The sequence below is a fragment of the Mustela erminea genome, chromosome 12 (genome assembly GCF_009829155.1).
Source record: "Mustela erminea isolate mMusErm1 chromosome 12, mMusErm1.Pri, whole genome shotgun sequence".
Taxonomy (NCBI): Eukaryota; Metazoa; Chordata; class Mammalia; order Carnivora; family Mustelidae; genus Mustela; species Mustela erminea.
In genome coordinates this window covers 7,620,201-7,635,727 of record NC_045625.1, presented here as the reverse complement: position 1 = coordinate 7,635,727, position 15,527 = coordinate 7,620,201, and the positions used below count along the sequence as shown (strand labels likewise).

The window sequence follows — 15,527 nt, the reverse complement described above, 5'->3', positions numbered from 1 at the left end:
AGTGTATTCTGCTTTCACTTGTGATGAGTTACTTCTAGAATTAATTAAGAAGGGGATGAACACGTGGTCTGCACAGAGCTGCATTTCTCCGAATCATTCTTGATGGATATGTAGATGGTGGAAGTGTGGATGCCTTGGGTTTACTGGGTTTACTGGGTTTACTGGGTTTACACACCTGGTGGTGCTCAGACGTTTCAGCTTGGAGTTGAAAGTAGATTGCAATCCATGCTTCTTTCCCCGGGTTCTCCAGCACTCCATCTTCTTGGTCACTCACGGCATCTTCCAGGATCTGTTTTCAGAAGCATGTCCTCTTTTTCCCTCCTTGCCGAGCCTCGGGAAGCCTTTCCTGCTTTGCTCTGTGATGAGCCTTGAAGGTTTTTCGCCTCCAGGCTCTTCCTGACCTCTGTCGTCCGTGTGGTCCAGGCTGTTCCCTGACCCAGAGCAGCACCTTTCCTGGGGTGGCAGCCGGCCAGGGTGCCGCTGTTTTTCTCCAACAGCAAGAGCCTGGCGTGGCTCCTGGCAGCTGCCAGTGAACACCTGAGCTTGGAACAGGAGCTCGCAGCTCCTAAGAGGGCGTGCCGGGGCCCTGGACTAGCACGTCCTGCCGGATGACCTCCCCATGCTCCCTGCTCGTGCTCTGCCTGCCCGTCTTCTCTCTTGCCTCCCAGCCCTCACTTTCAGACCTTCTCCCGGGCCGAGGCTGGAGGCCCACGTGGCCCCTGTGGCATTGCGCATCCCCTCTGACACCAGTGGAGGCCGGATGTTGACTGCCAACGTCGGGGTGAAATTCCAAAAGTCCCGGCAGTGCTGCAGTGAGGCGGGCTGACGGTGGCAGGCTGTCAAAGGATTCTCTCTCTGGGTTGACCCCCAGCACCTTCAGGATTGGAAAGTGACTTTAATGCCGTCAAGAGTCAGGGATAAGGGTGGAAATTTCAGTAGAGACTCGCTCTCCTTGTTTTGCTTTTTGTTTTGTTTCCCCCATTTTCTTAACCTGGAAGCAACTCATTTCTCGTTATTTCTAAGGACAAGGTGAACACTTTCTAAGAGAAGCCCAGGGCCAGGGGAACCCCTCTGGGAACCGTCCCACCACTGAAATGCCTTTCAGGGGCAGCTCAGTGTCCCATCTCTTGGGAAGACTTCTCCAGTGAGGCCCGAATGGTGCTAGAAGGCCCTCCCCTGTGTGCGTCCCGGTAGCACTGAGCTCCCCTGTGTGTGTCCTGGTAGCACTGAGCTCGCCTGTGTGTGTCCTGGTAGCACTGAGCTCGCCTGTGTGTGTCCCGGTAGCACTGAGCTCCTCGGTAGCACGATCCCAGCCTGCTTCCTCCTCCCCACACACCCCAGTTAAGCCGCGAGCTCTTGGTGGGCACAGCTGACTCGCCCTCGGGTCGCCACCCTGGTGCTGGGGGAGACCATGGCCTGGTGAGGTGCTCAGTGCGGGAAACCGCATCAACCTGAAGACGGCCCGTGTCTCCTTCGTCACTGCTCACTGCCGGCGGAGTGTCCCAGACACGTCCAGAAACCTGTACGCTCGAGAGCAGAAGCCCCTCAACCACCGTGAGGGGCGAAGCTGTGGGATGTAACACGTCAAACTTTAAAGCTAACTTGAGCCTGCCTGTCGCCTGTATGTTTCCAAGAGAGTGACAGGCTCACAGCATGGGCCGCCAGACCCTCTGATAACGTGCACAGCGGCTCAGCTGGACCAACACTTCTACTACTCTGTTCCGGTCACTGGTGTGCAGACGAATGTGTGAATAAGTCATTGAGGTATGGAATACTAAATACTTCAGTGCAGATAAACACAATTAATCTCTCTCTCTCTCTCCCTCTCTCTCCCCCCCTCCCTCTCCTCTTTTCCCTCTCCCCGGGACCCCAGCGCCCGCTACGGGCACTGGCATAAGAATAAGGCCCCAGGGGAGTACCGCAGTGGTCCCCGCCTCATTATTTTCATCCTTGGGGGCGTGAGCCTGAACGAGATGCGTTGTGCTTACGAGGTGACCCAAGCCAATGGAAAGTGGGAAGTGCTAATAGGTGAGTGGGGGCGTGTACTCCCGACGGAAGGGGCTGCTTCATCGCACTCTGACCCATTCCATGCTTCGGTGTTTCATTCTGTCTTCGATTCTCCACTGCCCCTGCAAAACTTAGTCTCTAGCCACGTTTGTGGACAGCCGCAGCTAAGGGGCCAAGGGTTCTTTCCTCATGTCTGCACTGGGTCTCGTGATGCGAGGCAGCTGCAAGCGGTGGGGAGCGCCCGATCACAGACTCCAACACGCCCGGACTCCCGTCCCTGCTCGGCCACTGCCAAGTGGGTCACCTTGAGCAAGTGCCCCACCTCTGGGTGGACCGTGATTTCCTTACCCAACCCAGCGGGGTTAAGAACACCCACTTATAATAAGCCTTACGCTGAGCCTGAGGTGGGACTTTGCATTTTCCTAGCATTGGGCCTCATATCCGGAAGACGCTTAATGAATGGAAGGTAAATTTTCACCCCCTCCTTTACGTGTCAGTTGGAGACGGACAGACACAGCGTGAGAGCAGATATTGCCCGAAACATACTGCCTGACTGCCGGACTCTGCGAAGGGGCCCCGCTACCTTACAGTTCCTACCACTTCTAGGTCGGCCGTACCCTTTCTGGTGTTTCCTTTCAAGAAGAAAGGAAGCAACTCATTAGAGCTGAATTAAGGCGGTGGAAGACTTTACTGCTTTCCACAGTTTCTAGGGCTGGCAGGGGAAGAGCAAGCTGAGAAAAATCATGCTTTCTCTCAATGCCTTTTTTGGCCCCATCTTGCCCTTAACAAAATGGATTACACCTGCCCAGGGTGCCTCTTGACCTTGATTGACTAAAGGCTATCAGCACATACTGCCCTAGCCTTTCCCTCACCTCTACAAGCTGTGTCCGTTTTACACCTCTGCTTTGGGGCAACCCGGTCACAGTGCCCCCCAGCTCTCAGAGTGACCAGGTTCTGCAGACCAGTCCATGTGGCCATTCCCGGGTGTGTCAAGATGGACCTCGCACTGTCGACCCCCTTTCTAGAGACCACCATTCAGTGGAGAGATTGGACATCCTCTCCTCCCACTCCCCACTCCCTGGAACTTCCCCACCTGGTCACCACTACTTCTCCCTGTACTGTTTTCTCCTTTTTGTTACATGGACCCCGTGATAAAGCTATCTCCTACTCGTGTGTGTGTGTGTGTGTGTGTGTGTGTGTGTGTTGCATGCACACGTCTGATAATTTTCAGCTCAAATGCAGCTTTCCTGGGCAGAAGCTGTCACAGCCAGGCTTTGATGTAAATATCCCACTTCGACTTTGGTCCTGACTGGCAGTTCCCTGTTGGGGGGGCGGAACCTCGGGGAGAGAAAGTTGCCCTGATTCACGGAGCGGCCTTGCGCAGACAGCTGACGTCCACAGTGTGGCCTCACCCGCTTTGTGCATGCCGGCTGTCCTGGAGGCCTGTGTGTGTGTGCGCGTGCTCGCGTCCTGCTTTCTCGTACCTCATTGGCTGCATAAAACGTAGGCCTGAGTTGGCATGTTCCTATAACGTACCGTTGTTCAAGCAGTCAGCTGGACTCTGTTCTCCCGCAGGTTCTACTCACATTCTCACTCCCACCAAATTTCTCATGGACCTGAGACACCCCGACTTCAGGGAATCCTCTAGGGTATCTTTTGAGGATCAGGCTCCAACAATGGAGTGAGAGCCAAAGAAACAAAGTAAAAGCAGCTTATTACAGAAAAGAAACTCTTCCACTCTGAAGGGTTTTCTTTGATTATTCCGTCACACTTTTTCTTTCTTTTTCCCTTTTTAGTTTATTTATTTGATTTTCTTTCAACAAGAAAATGCTTGCAGTTCTTAACACCGATTGAAAATGTGTCCGGTGCTGCCTTCACCGACCCTGCCGCGAGAGCCTCTGGGCCCCGGCCTGCCAGCTCACTCGGGCCCTGCGTCACCTGCTACTCAGGCAGTGCCGCCCCCTGGGTTTTAATCCGAAAGTGCTCGTAACTGCTGCGACCAGTCCTTCAGAGGAGCTGAAGCTGAGGGAGGCCGGAGGCGTGTGTGGCTTGCGAGCCTGGGGACCAGGCAGGGGACACATAGCATCCCGCCTTTGGGGGTGGGAACTAGAGCGTGAGGCCTGCAGGCGTTCGAGGGGCCACCCTCAGAAGGCAGAGGTCCAGTGGAGACATCCGCAGGCACCTGATCATGAAGGAGGCTCGTTGGAGTGCGTCAGAGCGCGTCAGAGTAGACTCCACATCAGTGGTGGTTAGACCTGGAAAGTCCTTTTTCCCAGGACAGGCACTCAGCTCGAGGAACAGTTTCTAAGAGGTGATGGGGTCACGAGCCACTGTGTACTTGGTGAACCCCAGCCGCCACTGGAAAGCTCAGGTCTCATGTTGGTCTGGGGGAAACGGCCCTTAGTAGTCACTGACCCTTTCAGTGATCGCTTTTATTTTCATTCTCCTGTGGGTTTTCCCCAGAGCTGAGTCATCATAGCCCCCTCTTGCACTGAAGTCTCTTAGTGAGATCTGAGAATCTTTTGGTTAAAACCCGTTCCTCACACAGTGTGCTGTTCGAGGGACTGTGCCTTCTCTCTCCCACCACGCTTGTGCCTTTACCTGTTACCCAGGAAGCCCGTGTCTGTCCGGGAGGTTGTCTAGCCTTTGTTCTTGCCCTGACTCCCTCCTCTCTCTTGCCACCCATCCCATCCCGGGTGTATCACGTGACAGACGGTTCCTGAAGAACTCCACTGTGGCATTAGTCACTCTGTGGCTCTCGTATGCAGTCTGGGATGAGGCCACACTCTGTGTGCCTGACTTCGGGCACTCTACTGACGGTGTCCCCGGACCCCCCATCCCTCACCCAGGAGAGAGAGTCGTGGAGCAGGAGTCACCTGCGGGCAGTGGCGAGGCCTGGACCCGAGACCCAGCTCTGCCGGGAGCACCTGTGGGACTGTAGGAGGTCCCCCCACCCCCTCCCATGCACACAGTATGCAGAAAGGAGAGAGGCTGGATTGCAGGGCCCCAGGCACCTCGAGCTCTGACCATCTAATTCAGTAATTCAGCTTGGGGGCCTCAGTCTGCAGGCCCGCACTCACGCATTTGCAGTCTGATGAACTTCAGGGGACTGGGCCATCAGAACCATGACCAGGAAGCACCAGAAGCGTGCTTGTTTGTGTAAAGAGAACGTGCTTGGGCCAAAAAAGGACTCGCTTTAAAGGTCGGAACAGGCAGCTGTGCAGCTTATCTCCTCTTTCCTCCCTGTGGCTGAGAGGGGGCTCCCCCGGGCAGGAGGAGGGGAGAAGCTGCCGGTGGGATGGCCCAGGCTCTGGGCTGCCCCCCCGTCCTGCCCAGCTGCCTTCCCCTAGAAAGTGCAGCCAGTAGGTGGTATAAAAGCAATTGTTAAAAAATAGTCATTGTTTAAAAAAAAAAGTCATTGTTCAGAAGAAGTACCTTGGTCGGTTGGTAATCAGAGACATCTGGTTCTGTGTACAGATGGCAGGGGGGCGATCGGCATTCGCTGCAGGATGTATTTTAAGACTTACAGGACAGATGCTGAGTCTGGCTGCAGCAGTGGCAGACCCCTTACAGGGTCTGAAAGACTCAAACCCAGATCCCAGGCGCTCCCGCTAGGATTCGCTCTGGGAGTCCCTGCTTCAGAAGCATCCTGTCCCTTGTAGGCTGGTTTCCTCTGTTTCGTGTTCAGTCAGCACAGAGGATCCTGGCTGCTGTCTGAGCAGAGAACACGAATAGACTCGAGTTGTATATTCTTGGCTTCTGGAATGCTTTGGGCGGGGGCAGAGTTGTGTTTTAGCGTTCTGTTAGGAAAAAGCAAGACAAGGAGCCCTAATCCCGGGGAGGTCGGAAGGCAGGTAAAGATAGCACTTGACCCCTTCTGTTTTGACTATGCAGGTGACCAAAGACGGACACAGTGCAGGACAGGCGAGGGCCGGGGTTGTCTCCTGTCAACGTCAATGTCTGCAGTGACTTAGCTTCTAAGAGATGAGTTTTCCTGCTCAGCAGTGGGTCAGGGTGTCCCTGGCGGGCCCTGCTTGTGGCTACCAACGCCCCCGGTCCTCTGGCACCTCTCTTCCCCAGGTGCCGGTTGAAGGGAGCTGGTATGGTTAGCCGAAGTGCCCAGAGGCACCCAAGACTCACCTTAATCCCTTTAATCACTCGTCTCTCCATGTTGTCCAGAAGGGAAGTCTTTGCATTAGACCGTCACCCCCAGCTCTGGGGGGTTATGTTAGAAGTAGCAATCCCAAGGGAATGTCCAAGTTGCCATCCGAAGCCAGTGGAGGTGCTCCGAGAAGCTGTTACACAGCACTTGCCCTTGGGAGAAAGTTTTTGTTTTTTTACATTGAATGTTTTACTTTATTCCCAATTGGAGTCAAGTCTCATTTTTCAGTGGGACTCAAATTTGAATGTGAATTCAGAGCCAGCCCATCGCCCAGCTGCCATTTAAGCATTCACTTGTACGTCCCCTGCTGGGGCCAGGAGCCCAGGTGCCCAGAGCTGAGACCAGTGGCATGGGTTCTGGGCCTGGCCGTGCCACCGAAGGGCCACAGACAAGCACTCACTTAGGGCTTCATTCTCCCATCTTTAGGATGTGGAGTGGACCAGAGCTTGGTTCCCAAGCCTGGCAGATCGTCAGACTCCCCTGGGTTGCTCTTAAATGTACACATTGCCTGGTGCCTCCCTGGGTCGTCTGGGTTGATAGGTCCATTTTGGCCAAAGCCGGGAATGCCTAGACCGGCCGATCTCTAAGAACACTCTGAATTTCAGATTCTCTTAGGAAAGATCTTGTCCTGGCAGAGCTCACTGTGTCTGGGCCACAGTGCTGCCTTCGGTGTGACTGTGTTTGGAGACCAGCGTTCAAATTTCTCAGTCTTATGGTTACAGAGCATAAGAGGGACCCTCAGAGCAGTCGACCCCCCATGTGGTTCTGGAGGGTCTCCCTGGTCAGCTTCCCGGGGGTTCAAAACGTGGGTTTGCAGCGTGTGGGTCACAGGGTCACCCAGCTCTGTGTGCAGAGTTTGTGGTGGTGAAAATCTTGACCAAGGTATTAGAACAATACAGGTGATTGGGTGACAAAAGTTAGCTCTCAGGTGACTCAGATTAACACCAGCCAGTCTTAAAGACACCCACTGAATCTGGGCCCAGGAATTCCCAGGCCTGTTGCAGAGAAACTTCTCTCAGTCAGACTGGGAACACCAGATGGTCAGCTATCAGATAGTAGAAAGCTCTGGGAGCATGGGTTCCTTAACCCTTTTCGGCCTCCCTGAGATCTTGAGTTTGCATGTAAGCAAGGCAGGGAGCATTCTGGGATGGGCATCTGACCAGAGGCTCCCTTTTGATTTTTCCAGTAAATCGAGACTTCTGCCTTGTTTCCTGGAACTCAGATGGATGGTGTGGAGGGTGGGCATTAGGGACGGTTTCTCTGGCATGTGTACTCTTACTGCCTTTACCTGGAAAGACCCCAAGTTAATCTCTGCACAAAATATCCAGAGGCTTTCTAGAGGCACAGACTGCATGGAGTTGAGATTTGGAAGGCCCTCGCTCTGGCAGTAGTTCGCTGTTAAGGATTTGGCAGTGTTTGTTCCTGTTTTCTTGCTCGGGGAGTAGCCTTTGACCTTCTTTAGGACACCGAGGAAGATTAGTGAAGTCGCAGAAATGAGTCTGCTTTTGGTAGGTTTCCGGGAGGTCTGCAGAGCAATGGGTCAGATTTCGAGGGCAGGGGCTGCTGCGGGCTATAAGTCCTCACTTGGGGTGGTGAAAGGTGGCTAGGGCTTGAACTATTGTAGATGGGACGTTGGAAGAAGCCCCTCATGCCAGAAAGAGCTTTCCAAGTTTGCTGCGGGTCTGGACGGACCAGGCAGGCAGGTTCAAGACCTGCAGTCCCAGCAGTCACGGGTCAGCTGAGCGCATAGTGGTCGAAGGCACCGGGACCCTGGTACTTGGAATCACCCCCAACCAGCCAGCCAAAGCCTTCTTTTGCTCACCCTCAGGGTGGAAATCTGGCCCCTGCAGTTTCTGTCCCCACCCCCACAGGCCCATGCCCTCGCCCGCACCTCCAGGGGGGCACATTTTCAAGTACGGCTCTTTTGTTCAGTTCTCTCCCACCGGGACCTCTTTCTTTGAAGCCCGCTGCTGCATGTGTGCCGGCCTCATGTTCACACACCGGTCACTTCTGTTCTGTTCCAGTAAAGTCCATGTCCAAGCCACACGGTCCATGCATCTTTTTTTATTGCACTTCTTAGCTCTCTTTCTCTCTCCTTATGAAAAAGGACTTCATTTATTTATTTTATTTTTTTATTTTTGCAGTAGAAGTATATCTAATTCCATTAGCTTAAGTTTTTTGCAAGCATTTCTAATCTCTTACAATGTGCGGTCTCTGCAAGGTAAGGCCTCAGGTACCCTGGCCCTTTCCCTTTCACGCCTGAGGTCCCACCCGCGAGGGCAGTACCAGCCCGCTGGCTCCCCGAGGTCAGGGGCTTCCCCCAGGGTGCCCTGCGCATCACTCCGTCCCTAGCAGGCACCATCCTTTCCACACACAGCCCCTTACCACCCCCGCCCCCTTCCCAGCCTTTCCCCTGCCAAATGGTTTGGAATTCTTCTCCCTGGCTTCACCTCGAGTGCAACAGAGAATCAGAAATGCAGCCACCCCGTCCCCTGGCTGATGATGCTGAGCCCAGACGGAGAGGCGGGTTCCTTCCTTGATATAGCCTGGGGCCCTGCCTGAGCCAGAGGATGTATTTTATTTATCTACAGCCCCCAAATGTCTCCCAGGCCTATTGTGATGTGGCCCCAACACCCTACCCCTGACCCCCTCCCTGCTTCCTCTAGACCAGGGTGTGGGTGGGGGAATGGGTGCAGAGCTGGGGAGCGGAGAGCAGGAAAGCAGACGCGGTGGGAACCAGAGCCAGCAAGCTCACTGTCTTTTCTGCCCCCCCAGGATCCACGCACATTCTCACCCCACAGAAACTTCTGGACACGCTGAAGAAACTGAATAAAACAGATGAAGAAATAAGCAGTTAAAAACATAAGCCACCCCTCCAAAAAACGAACCCTCTTCCCACAGTGCTCCGCAGCCCCTACTGCTGCCCGCCTCGGTTACTTTGCTGACCCTGTCCCTCCACTGCCTCCCCCAGCTCTGCACGCCCTGGCCGGCACTGTCGCCGCTGCGTTCTCGTGTTTAATGATGCCCTCTTCTTGTGTGAAACAAAAGAAAATAATGCATTGTGTTTTTTAAAAAGGGTATCCTCTACATGTGTCCTAAGAGGAAAAGTTCCCGCGTAAGGGACACACTGCTGGAGAAGTTGTAGAACTTTCTAGAATGAATGGACACCTTCTTCCCATTATTATGATTCCATGACCTTGTATATAACCCAGTGCGACATGCGCAAATTGCTTGAGTATGGGAAGGTAGACGTTTGGGTGTTTTACAAAATCCGTTTTGGGCTGTTACTGGTTTTTTTTCAGGAATCACAGAGATGTCTGTTCCTGGAATATTTCAAACTGAGGATTAATCTGTTGGCTTCACTCCAGTTCTTACCCCCTCAGCCTGCTCTCATCCAGATAAACTTAGCAGTGAAGATCAGGTGACATCTTGTGAGGTTCGAGCTGGAAGCGACCTCTTAGCCTTCCCCAGTAGCTTACCATCTCTGTGCTGGGGCTGTGGGAGGGGCTGGAGGTATTCCCATGAAGTCAGGCCTGGTGCCGGGCTGCCTGCCCAAAGCCTGTCACCACTCCCCGCCTAAGTCACAGTGCCCAGCAAGTGTGGAGCAAGTCCCACCAGGACCTTTGTCTCTTGGAGAAGCAGTTAGGCTGGGCTTTTTGCCAGACCCTTTCCTTCCCTGGGCACCACCCCCAACAGAACTCCTCTTTCTCAGTGGGGTCAGCACGGGCAGAGCCCCAGGTGAGGAATGAACTAGAACGGAATCTGAGCAGAGGGCCCTTTCCTGTAGACAAAGGTCTGTGCCCCTAAGACTTCAAACCCCCCAGAAAAACAGCCCATTGGATTTATGCAGACCCTGTTCCCACTCAGATTATCCTCAGTTTAAGATACTTCATAATACTTTATTTTGTGTCGTGTGGGGTCATACGTCGTCGTGCTTGTAAGAGAAAATGATCATTTTATTCTCTGTATAAAACTTAGCTCTAAAGCAAAAATGAAAGAAGCAAACGCAGAAAGGATGTTGCGTCATCCTCCAGACTCAGCAGCTCTCCGTTCTCCGGTGGTGAGCGCACCACGTGTCCTGCTGCTGGTGTCGCAAAATATGACAGTGGAAGTCACAAAAATGTCCCCTGCCCAGCCCCCCGCTGCCCTTGAACCCCTGCAGACTGTGTGCATATTACTGTCTCGTGATGTCCCTGCAGACGTGGTGTGTGCTAGCTCCACGCGGCCGCCCGCTCTCCTTCCGGAGCGCGTTCCTCGCCCTCCCCGGTAGACGCTTCGTGGTGTTCTCAAGGCTTCGGAATCTCCCTGGCGCACTCAGATTAGTTTTCAGGCCCCTTCTCTCTGTCTCCCTTCTCCCCATGAAGATATCCCCGTTTCCTTAGGACAGAACTGTAGGTGCTTGCACTGGTTTGTTTCTTGCTGTCACTGCTTGTTTTGTCCCCGCCCCTGACTCGACAGGGCTCACGCTTCAGGGCCTTGTGTGTCGAACATGTTGGGTTTCCTTTCTCTGTTATTTATATAAAAATAATTTATCAAAAGGATATTTTAAAAAAGCTAGTCTGTCTTGAAACTTGTTTACCTTGAAATTCTCAGAATCTCAGTGTTGGAAAGTATTGAAGCACAAACATGTATCATCTCTGTACCGTTCTGTACTAAAGCGCTCGAGTCTAATAAATCAATCAGTCAGCACCCATTCATGGTGTCCGCAATGGCTCCTGGTCTGGCTTTGCTCTGGAGAGTTGAAGGAGGAAGGCTTCTGCGGTGGCCCGTTTCAGATGAGACCGCCACCCCGGCTATGGCCCCAAGTCTTCTGGACCCCAGTCAGCATCGCTCACGTTAAGATCTGTAATGGTCTCACATTCAAGGACAGTTCACAAAGCTTGCCTTGGGCCCTGGGCAGCAACAGGGCACTGCTTGTGGCCAAGGGAGCTCTTTCTGGTCTTATTTGTCCTTATCAGAAAGGCGTCTCTACTCACAGACCGCAGATGCTCCCTGCTCAGCGGCCATACATTCAGGGCAAAAGGGCGATGAGGCACTTGATCCATCTGCCTGTTCTCCTCTCTTCCTGCTGCCACACCCTTGGCCTTATGAGCCTTCCAGATCAGAATCTGGTTCGCGTCCTATTGCTCTAGAAGCTTGTTCAGAATCTGGATGGACGGAGATGGGTTTGGCCTTGAGTTAGGGTTGGGGTCACACCGGAAACCTGCTGGGATAGGAGGCACAGGGAGTGGGGTTCTTTGTAGGAACTTCTGGTTCTGCTCTCTGGTCCTCAGTCACTGTATCATTTAAATCCTGATCTCCTTCAAGGCATGAAGACATCTAACAGCTTGAGGCCAGTTGGCGGATGCTACAGTTCCTCCACCCAGCTGTCTGCTGGTGAGACTTGCCAGATAGGGACGTAATGATGATGACGGTGACCATATATTGAGTCCCTGCTCCACGTCAGACCCCTCGTGTGCTGCGTCTGTTGGGTGGCTCCCTTCTCAGTTTCACAGATGAGGAAGCCAAGGCCAAGAGCAAGGCAGTAACCCCCCAAAACACATTCCAGCTTGGGGGGCATCAGACACTCACCATCTTATAGCAGTAGTCACTGACCCAGTAACCAAGCACCCTCAAATCCTCAAATGAAATCCAAGATTATAATGTTTAAATTCTAAATCATTCTTTTTTTTAAAGATTTTATTTATTTATTTGACAGAGAGAGAAAGCACAGGCAGGGGTAGCAGCAGGGAGAGTGAGAAGCGGCAGGCTCCCTGGGAGCCCAACACAGGCTCCAATCCTGGACTCTAGGATCACAACCCGAGCCAAAGGCAGGCACCTAACCAACGGAGCCACCCAGGTACCCCTAAATTTTAAATCATTCTAACCTGAATTTACATTAAAGCGAAGTAAATGTCATTTGCTCCTTCCTTCCAGGCCGCCCATCCCCTCCAGGCCCAGGCTAGTGGCTGGCTAGTCTCTCCCTGATGGTCACTGACAGGCTTTGACCCAGAGTTCTGATACCTCCCTCCTTTCCACCCCCCTCGCCACCAGCCAGCAGCGGAGACTGGGCCCTTTATATGCTCTGGCAGTTCTTTCGTGTTACGCAGCACAGATGGAGCCCGTGGCCGCCCCTCCAGAAAGTCTCCAGTGATGTTAGATATTCTTGGAGGAACTGGGGGTTCTGAAGCCAAAGCAGATGGCGTTGACTCAGTAACTGAGCAGTCCTAGACCAAGACAGATCTAAGAGCTGTAGCCGGTCACTCTGCCTTTCCAGGGGGCAAGACCCGGCTCGGGGACCAGTTCACCTGCCTCCATGCGCTACCAGGTATTCCTCCCTTGGATACCGAATGGCAGAGTGGCCAGGGGAACAGACCTCACCCTCAGGCAGGCCTGGCTCAAATCTGCTGTGGGTCTCATTCCACGTGACCCTGATAAGGGACTTTTATAGACGAATACACACAGAATGATACATTTATATAAGGTGTTAAAGCATGCTTACGGACACATGTGTTGCAAATGTGCAAATGCACACATGAGAATGACAAATACACCGAAGTCAGGAGAGCGGCCACCCAGGAGGCAAAGGATGGTCACTGTGGTGTTTCCTTAGATCCCCAGTCACAAAATGAATCCATGGCTTCAAAGTGCTTCACTGAATTAAAAAACAGAGAGATAGTAATTCTACTTGTAGTTAATATACGTTGAGCAAGTATTATGTGTCCGGCATGAGTGTTTGTATCGCTCTTGCTGATTCTTCTCAATTCTAGGAGTTAGAGGTCATTGTTATCCCTACTGACAGATGGGGAAGCAAAGACACAAAGACAGAGGAATTTGGCCAAGGCCTCCAGATGGCACATGACAGAGCCTAGATTTAAACATGGCCGTCTGACTCCAAAGCCCAGTTTCTCTGCTATCAGGAAAACAGTACCAGTATAAAAAGATGACAGGATTCTGGTGTGAATACAGAACATGAGTCAGCATGGGCTGGAACTAATAACTCTCTAAGAATTAGTTTAGGGGCGCCTGGATGGCTCAGTTGAGCGTCCGACTCTTGATTTTGGCTCAGGTCATGATCTCAGGGTCCTGGGATTGAGCCTGCGTGGGGCTCTGCGCTCAGCAGGGAGCCTGCTTGAGATTCTCTCTCTCGCCCACTGGCCCCCCAGCCTGCATGCAGACGTGCACAAGCTCTCTCTCAAATAAGTAAATAAATCTTAAAAAAAAAAAAAGAATTATTAGTTTACACCACAACCAAAAAAAGAAGAGTGGAAGTAAGACACAAAACAATAAAAGCTGGATTTCCCAGGACAGCACTTTCCCGTGCACTACCTGTTATGGAAGGAGCACTGTCAGAGAGCAAGTACCCGGGCACCGCGACCTCGTCCGTTAGCCAAGCAGCTTTCCTCACACCAATCATAGAAGAGTATATTCTAGAATGATACCAAGTAATTCCATCGCTAAAGGTAGGGAAGAAACCCAAACCACAGAGACAGCAATCAGAGTTCTACTCCTTAGAGTAAAAAGTAGCATTGGATGCAACGTTGCCAAGAAGCTTGTGAAAAACCAGCTGCTGCTGACCTCCAGCATCCTTGAGCAAATGGCAATTTGCCTAGTGGAAACAGTCATTTAGAGAGTGAAAAATGATTTGGAGGACCAGTTGTCAACACATATGCTTCCCTTTTCAATTGGAGCAAACAGCGATGAACGGTTTGAGTCCCCTCTTGGCAGGAGGTCTCCCTCAGCAAAGGCAAAGGTCTCAGAGAAGGCTCGTTCTCTTCGTTAAAATCCCATGCTCGGATGACACCAAATGCACAGGCAACGAAAGCAAAAATAGTTTGAACCACATCCAGATGTAAAATTTCTGATATCAAATGACACAATCAACAGAGTGAAGAGGTAGCCCACAGATGGTGAAAAAAATTTACAGATCATGTATCCGATAAGTTCATATCCAGAATATATAAAGAACTCCTGCAACTCAACAACAAAATACCTGACTCAAAAATGAGCAAAGAACCTGAATAGATGTTTCTCCAAAGGAAATATACAAACGGCCAATAAGTACATGGAAAGATGGTCCACTTCATACATCATGAGGGAAATGTAAATCAGAGCCTCAGGAAACCAGTTTACTCACTGGATTACTGGTTTATTACAAAGGATATTAAAAGATATAAATCAATAGCCAGATGAAGAGATACATAGGGGGAGGTCCCAAACAAAGGAGCTTCTGTCCCAAAGGAGTTTGCAGACCAGCACAGGGACACATGGATGGCTTCCAGTTTGTCAACCCATGAGCTCTCTAAACCTTGTCTTTTTTTTTTTTTTTTAATGAAGACTTTATTGCATAGGCACAGTGGATTAAATCATTGGCCATTGGTAATTGATTCTGCCTCTAGCCCCTGCCCCTATCCCTAGCAGTCAGGAGGTGGGACTGAAAGTTCCAGCCCTCTAATCACAAGGTTGGTTCCTCTGGAAACCAGCCCCCAACCTTAGGTGCTTTCCAAAAGTCCCCTCATTAACATAAACTCCAATGTGGGTGAAAGAAGTTTGTTATAAATATTGAGACACCTTGGGGCTCCTGGGTTGCTCAGTGGGTTAAGCCTCTGCCTTCAGCTCAGGTCATGATCTCAGGGTCCTGGGATAGAGTACCGCATCGGGCTCCCTGCTCAACAGGGAACCTGCTTCCCCCTCTCTCTCTGCCTGCTGCTCTGCCTACTTGTGATCTCTCTCTCTCTGTCAAATAAATAAAATCTTTAAAATAAAATATTTATTTATTTATCTATTTATTTTTAAGATTTTATTTATTTTTTTTGATAGCGATCACAAGTAGGCAGAGAGGCAGGCAGAGAGAGAGAGAGGAAAGCAGGCTCGCCACCGAGCAGAGAGCCTGATGTGGGGCTCGATCCCAGGACCCTGGGATCATGACCTGAGCTGAAGGCAGAGGCTTAATCCACTGAGCCACCCAGGTGCCCCTAAAATAAAATATTTAAATATTGAGACACCTTTATCACACTTACCACTTAGGAGATTATAGGGGTTTTAGGAGCTCTGTGCCAGAAACAGAGATGAAGACCAAATATGTATCTCATAATATAAATCACGTATCACACATGCAACCTAGTGGTTCCACTTCAGTGCACGTACCCGAAAGAGTTGAAAGAGGGTCTCTAAGAGATATTCGCATACCATGTTCATGTTCATGCAGCATTGTTCATCCAGCCAAATGCTGGAAGTAACCCAAGTGTCTGCTGACGGATGGATAAGCAAAATGTCCCACTGACACACAATGGAATATTATTCAGCCTTAAAAAGGACATCGGCGGGACGCCTGGGTGGCTCAGCTGGTTAAGCGGCTGCCTTTGGCTCAGGTCATGAT

At 51.6% G+C, this 15,527-nt stretch overlaps 1 protein-coding gene across 3 annotated transcripts in view; it reads left to right on the top strand.

Moving 5' to 3' along the window:
- Positions 1–10,862, top strand: part of STXBP1 (syntaxin binding protein 1) — a 73,035-nt gene extending 62,173 nt beyond the window's left edge. Inside the window, exons 18-20 of one of the 3 annotated variants that reach the window (XM_032306934.1) lie at positions 1,874–2,028; positions 3,583–3,708; positions 8,945–9,080. In XM_032306934.1, coding sequence (XP_032162825.1) covers positions 1,874–2,028; positions 3,583–3,692 — 265 coding nt within the window. In that variant the 3' untranslated portion in view covers positions 3,693–3,708; positions 8,945–9,080. Of the gene's footprint in view, positions 1–1,873; positions 2,029–3,582; positions 3,709–8,944 lie in introns of all 3 variants that reach the window. The other 2 variants (XM_032306935.1, XM_032306936.1) reach the window with 2 other exon arrangements.
- Positions 10,863–15,527: the final 4,665 nt, after the last annotated feature.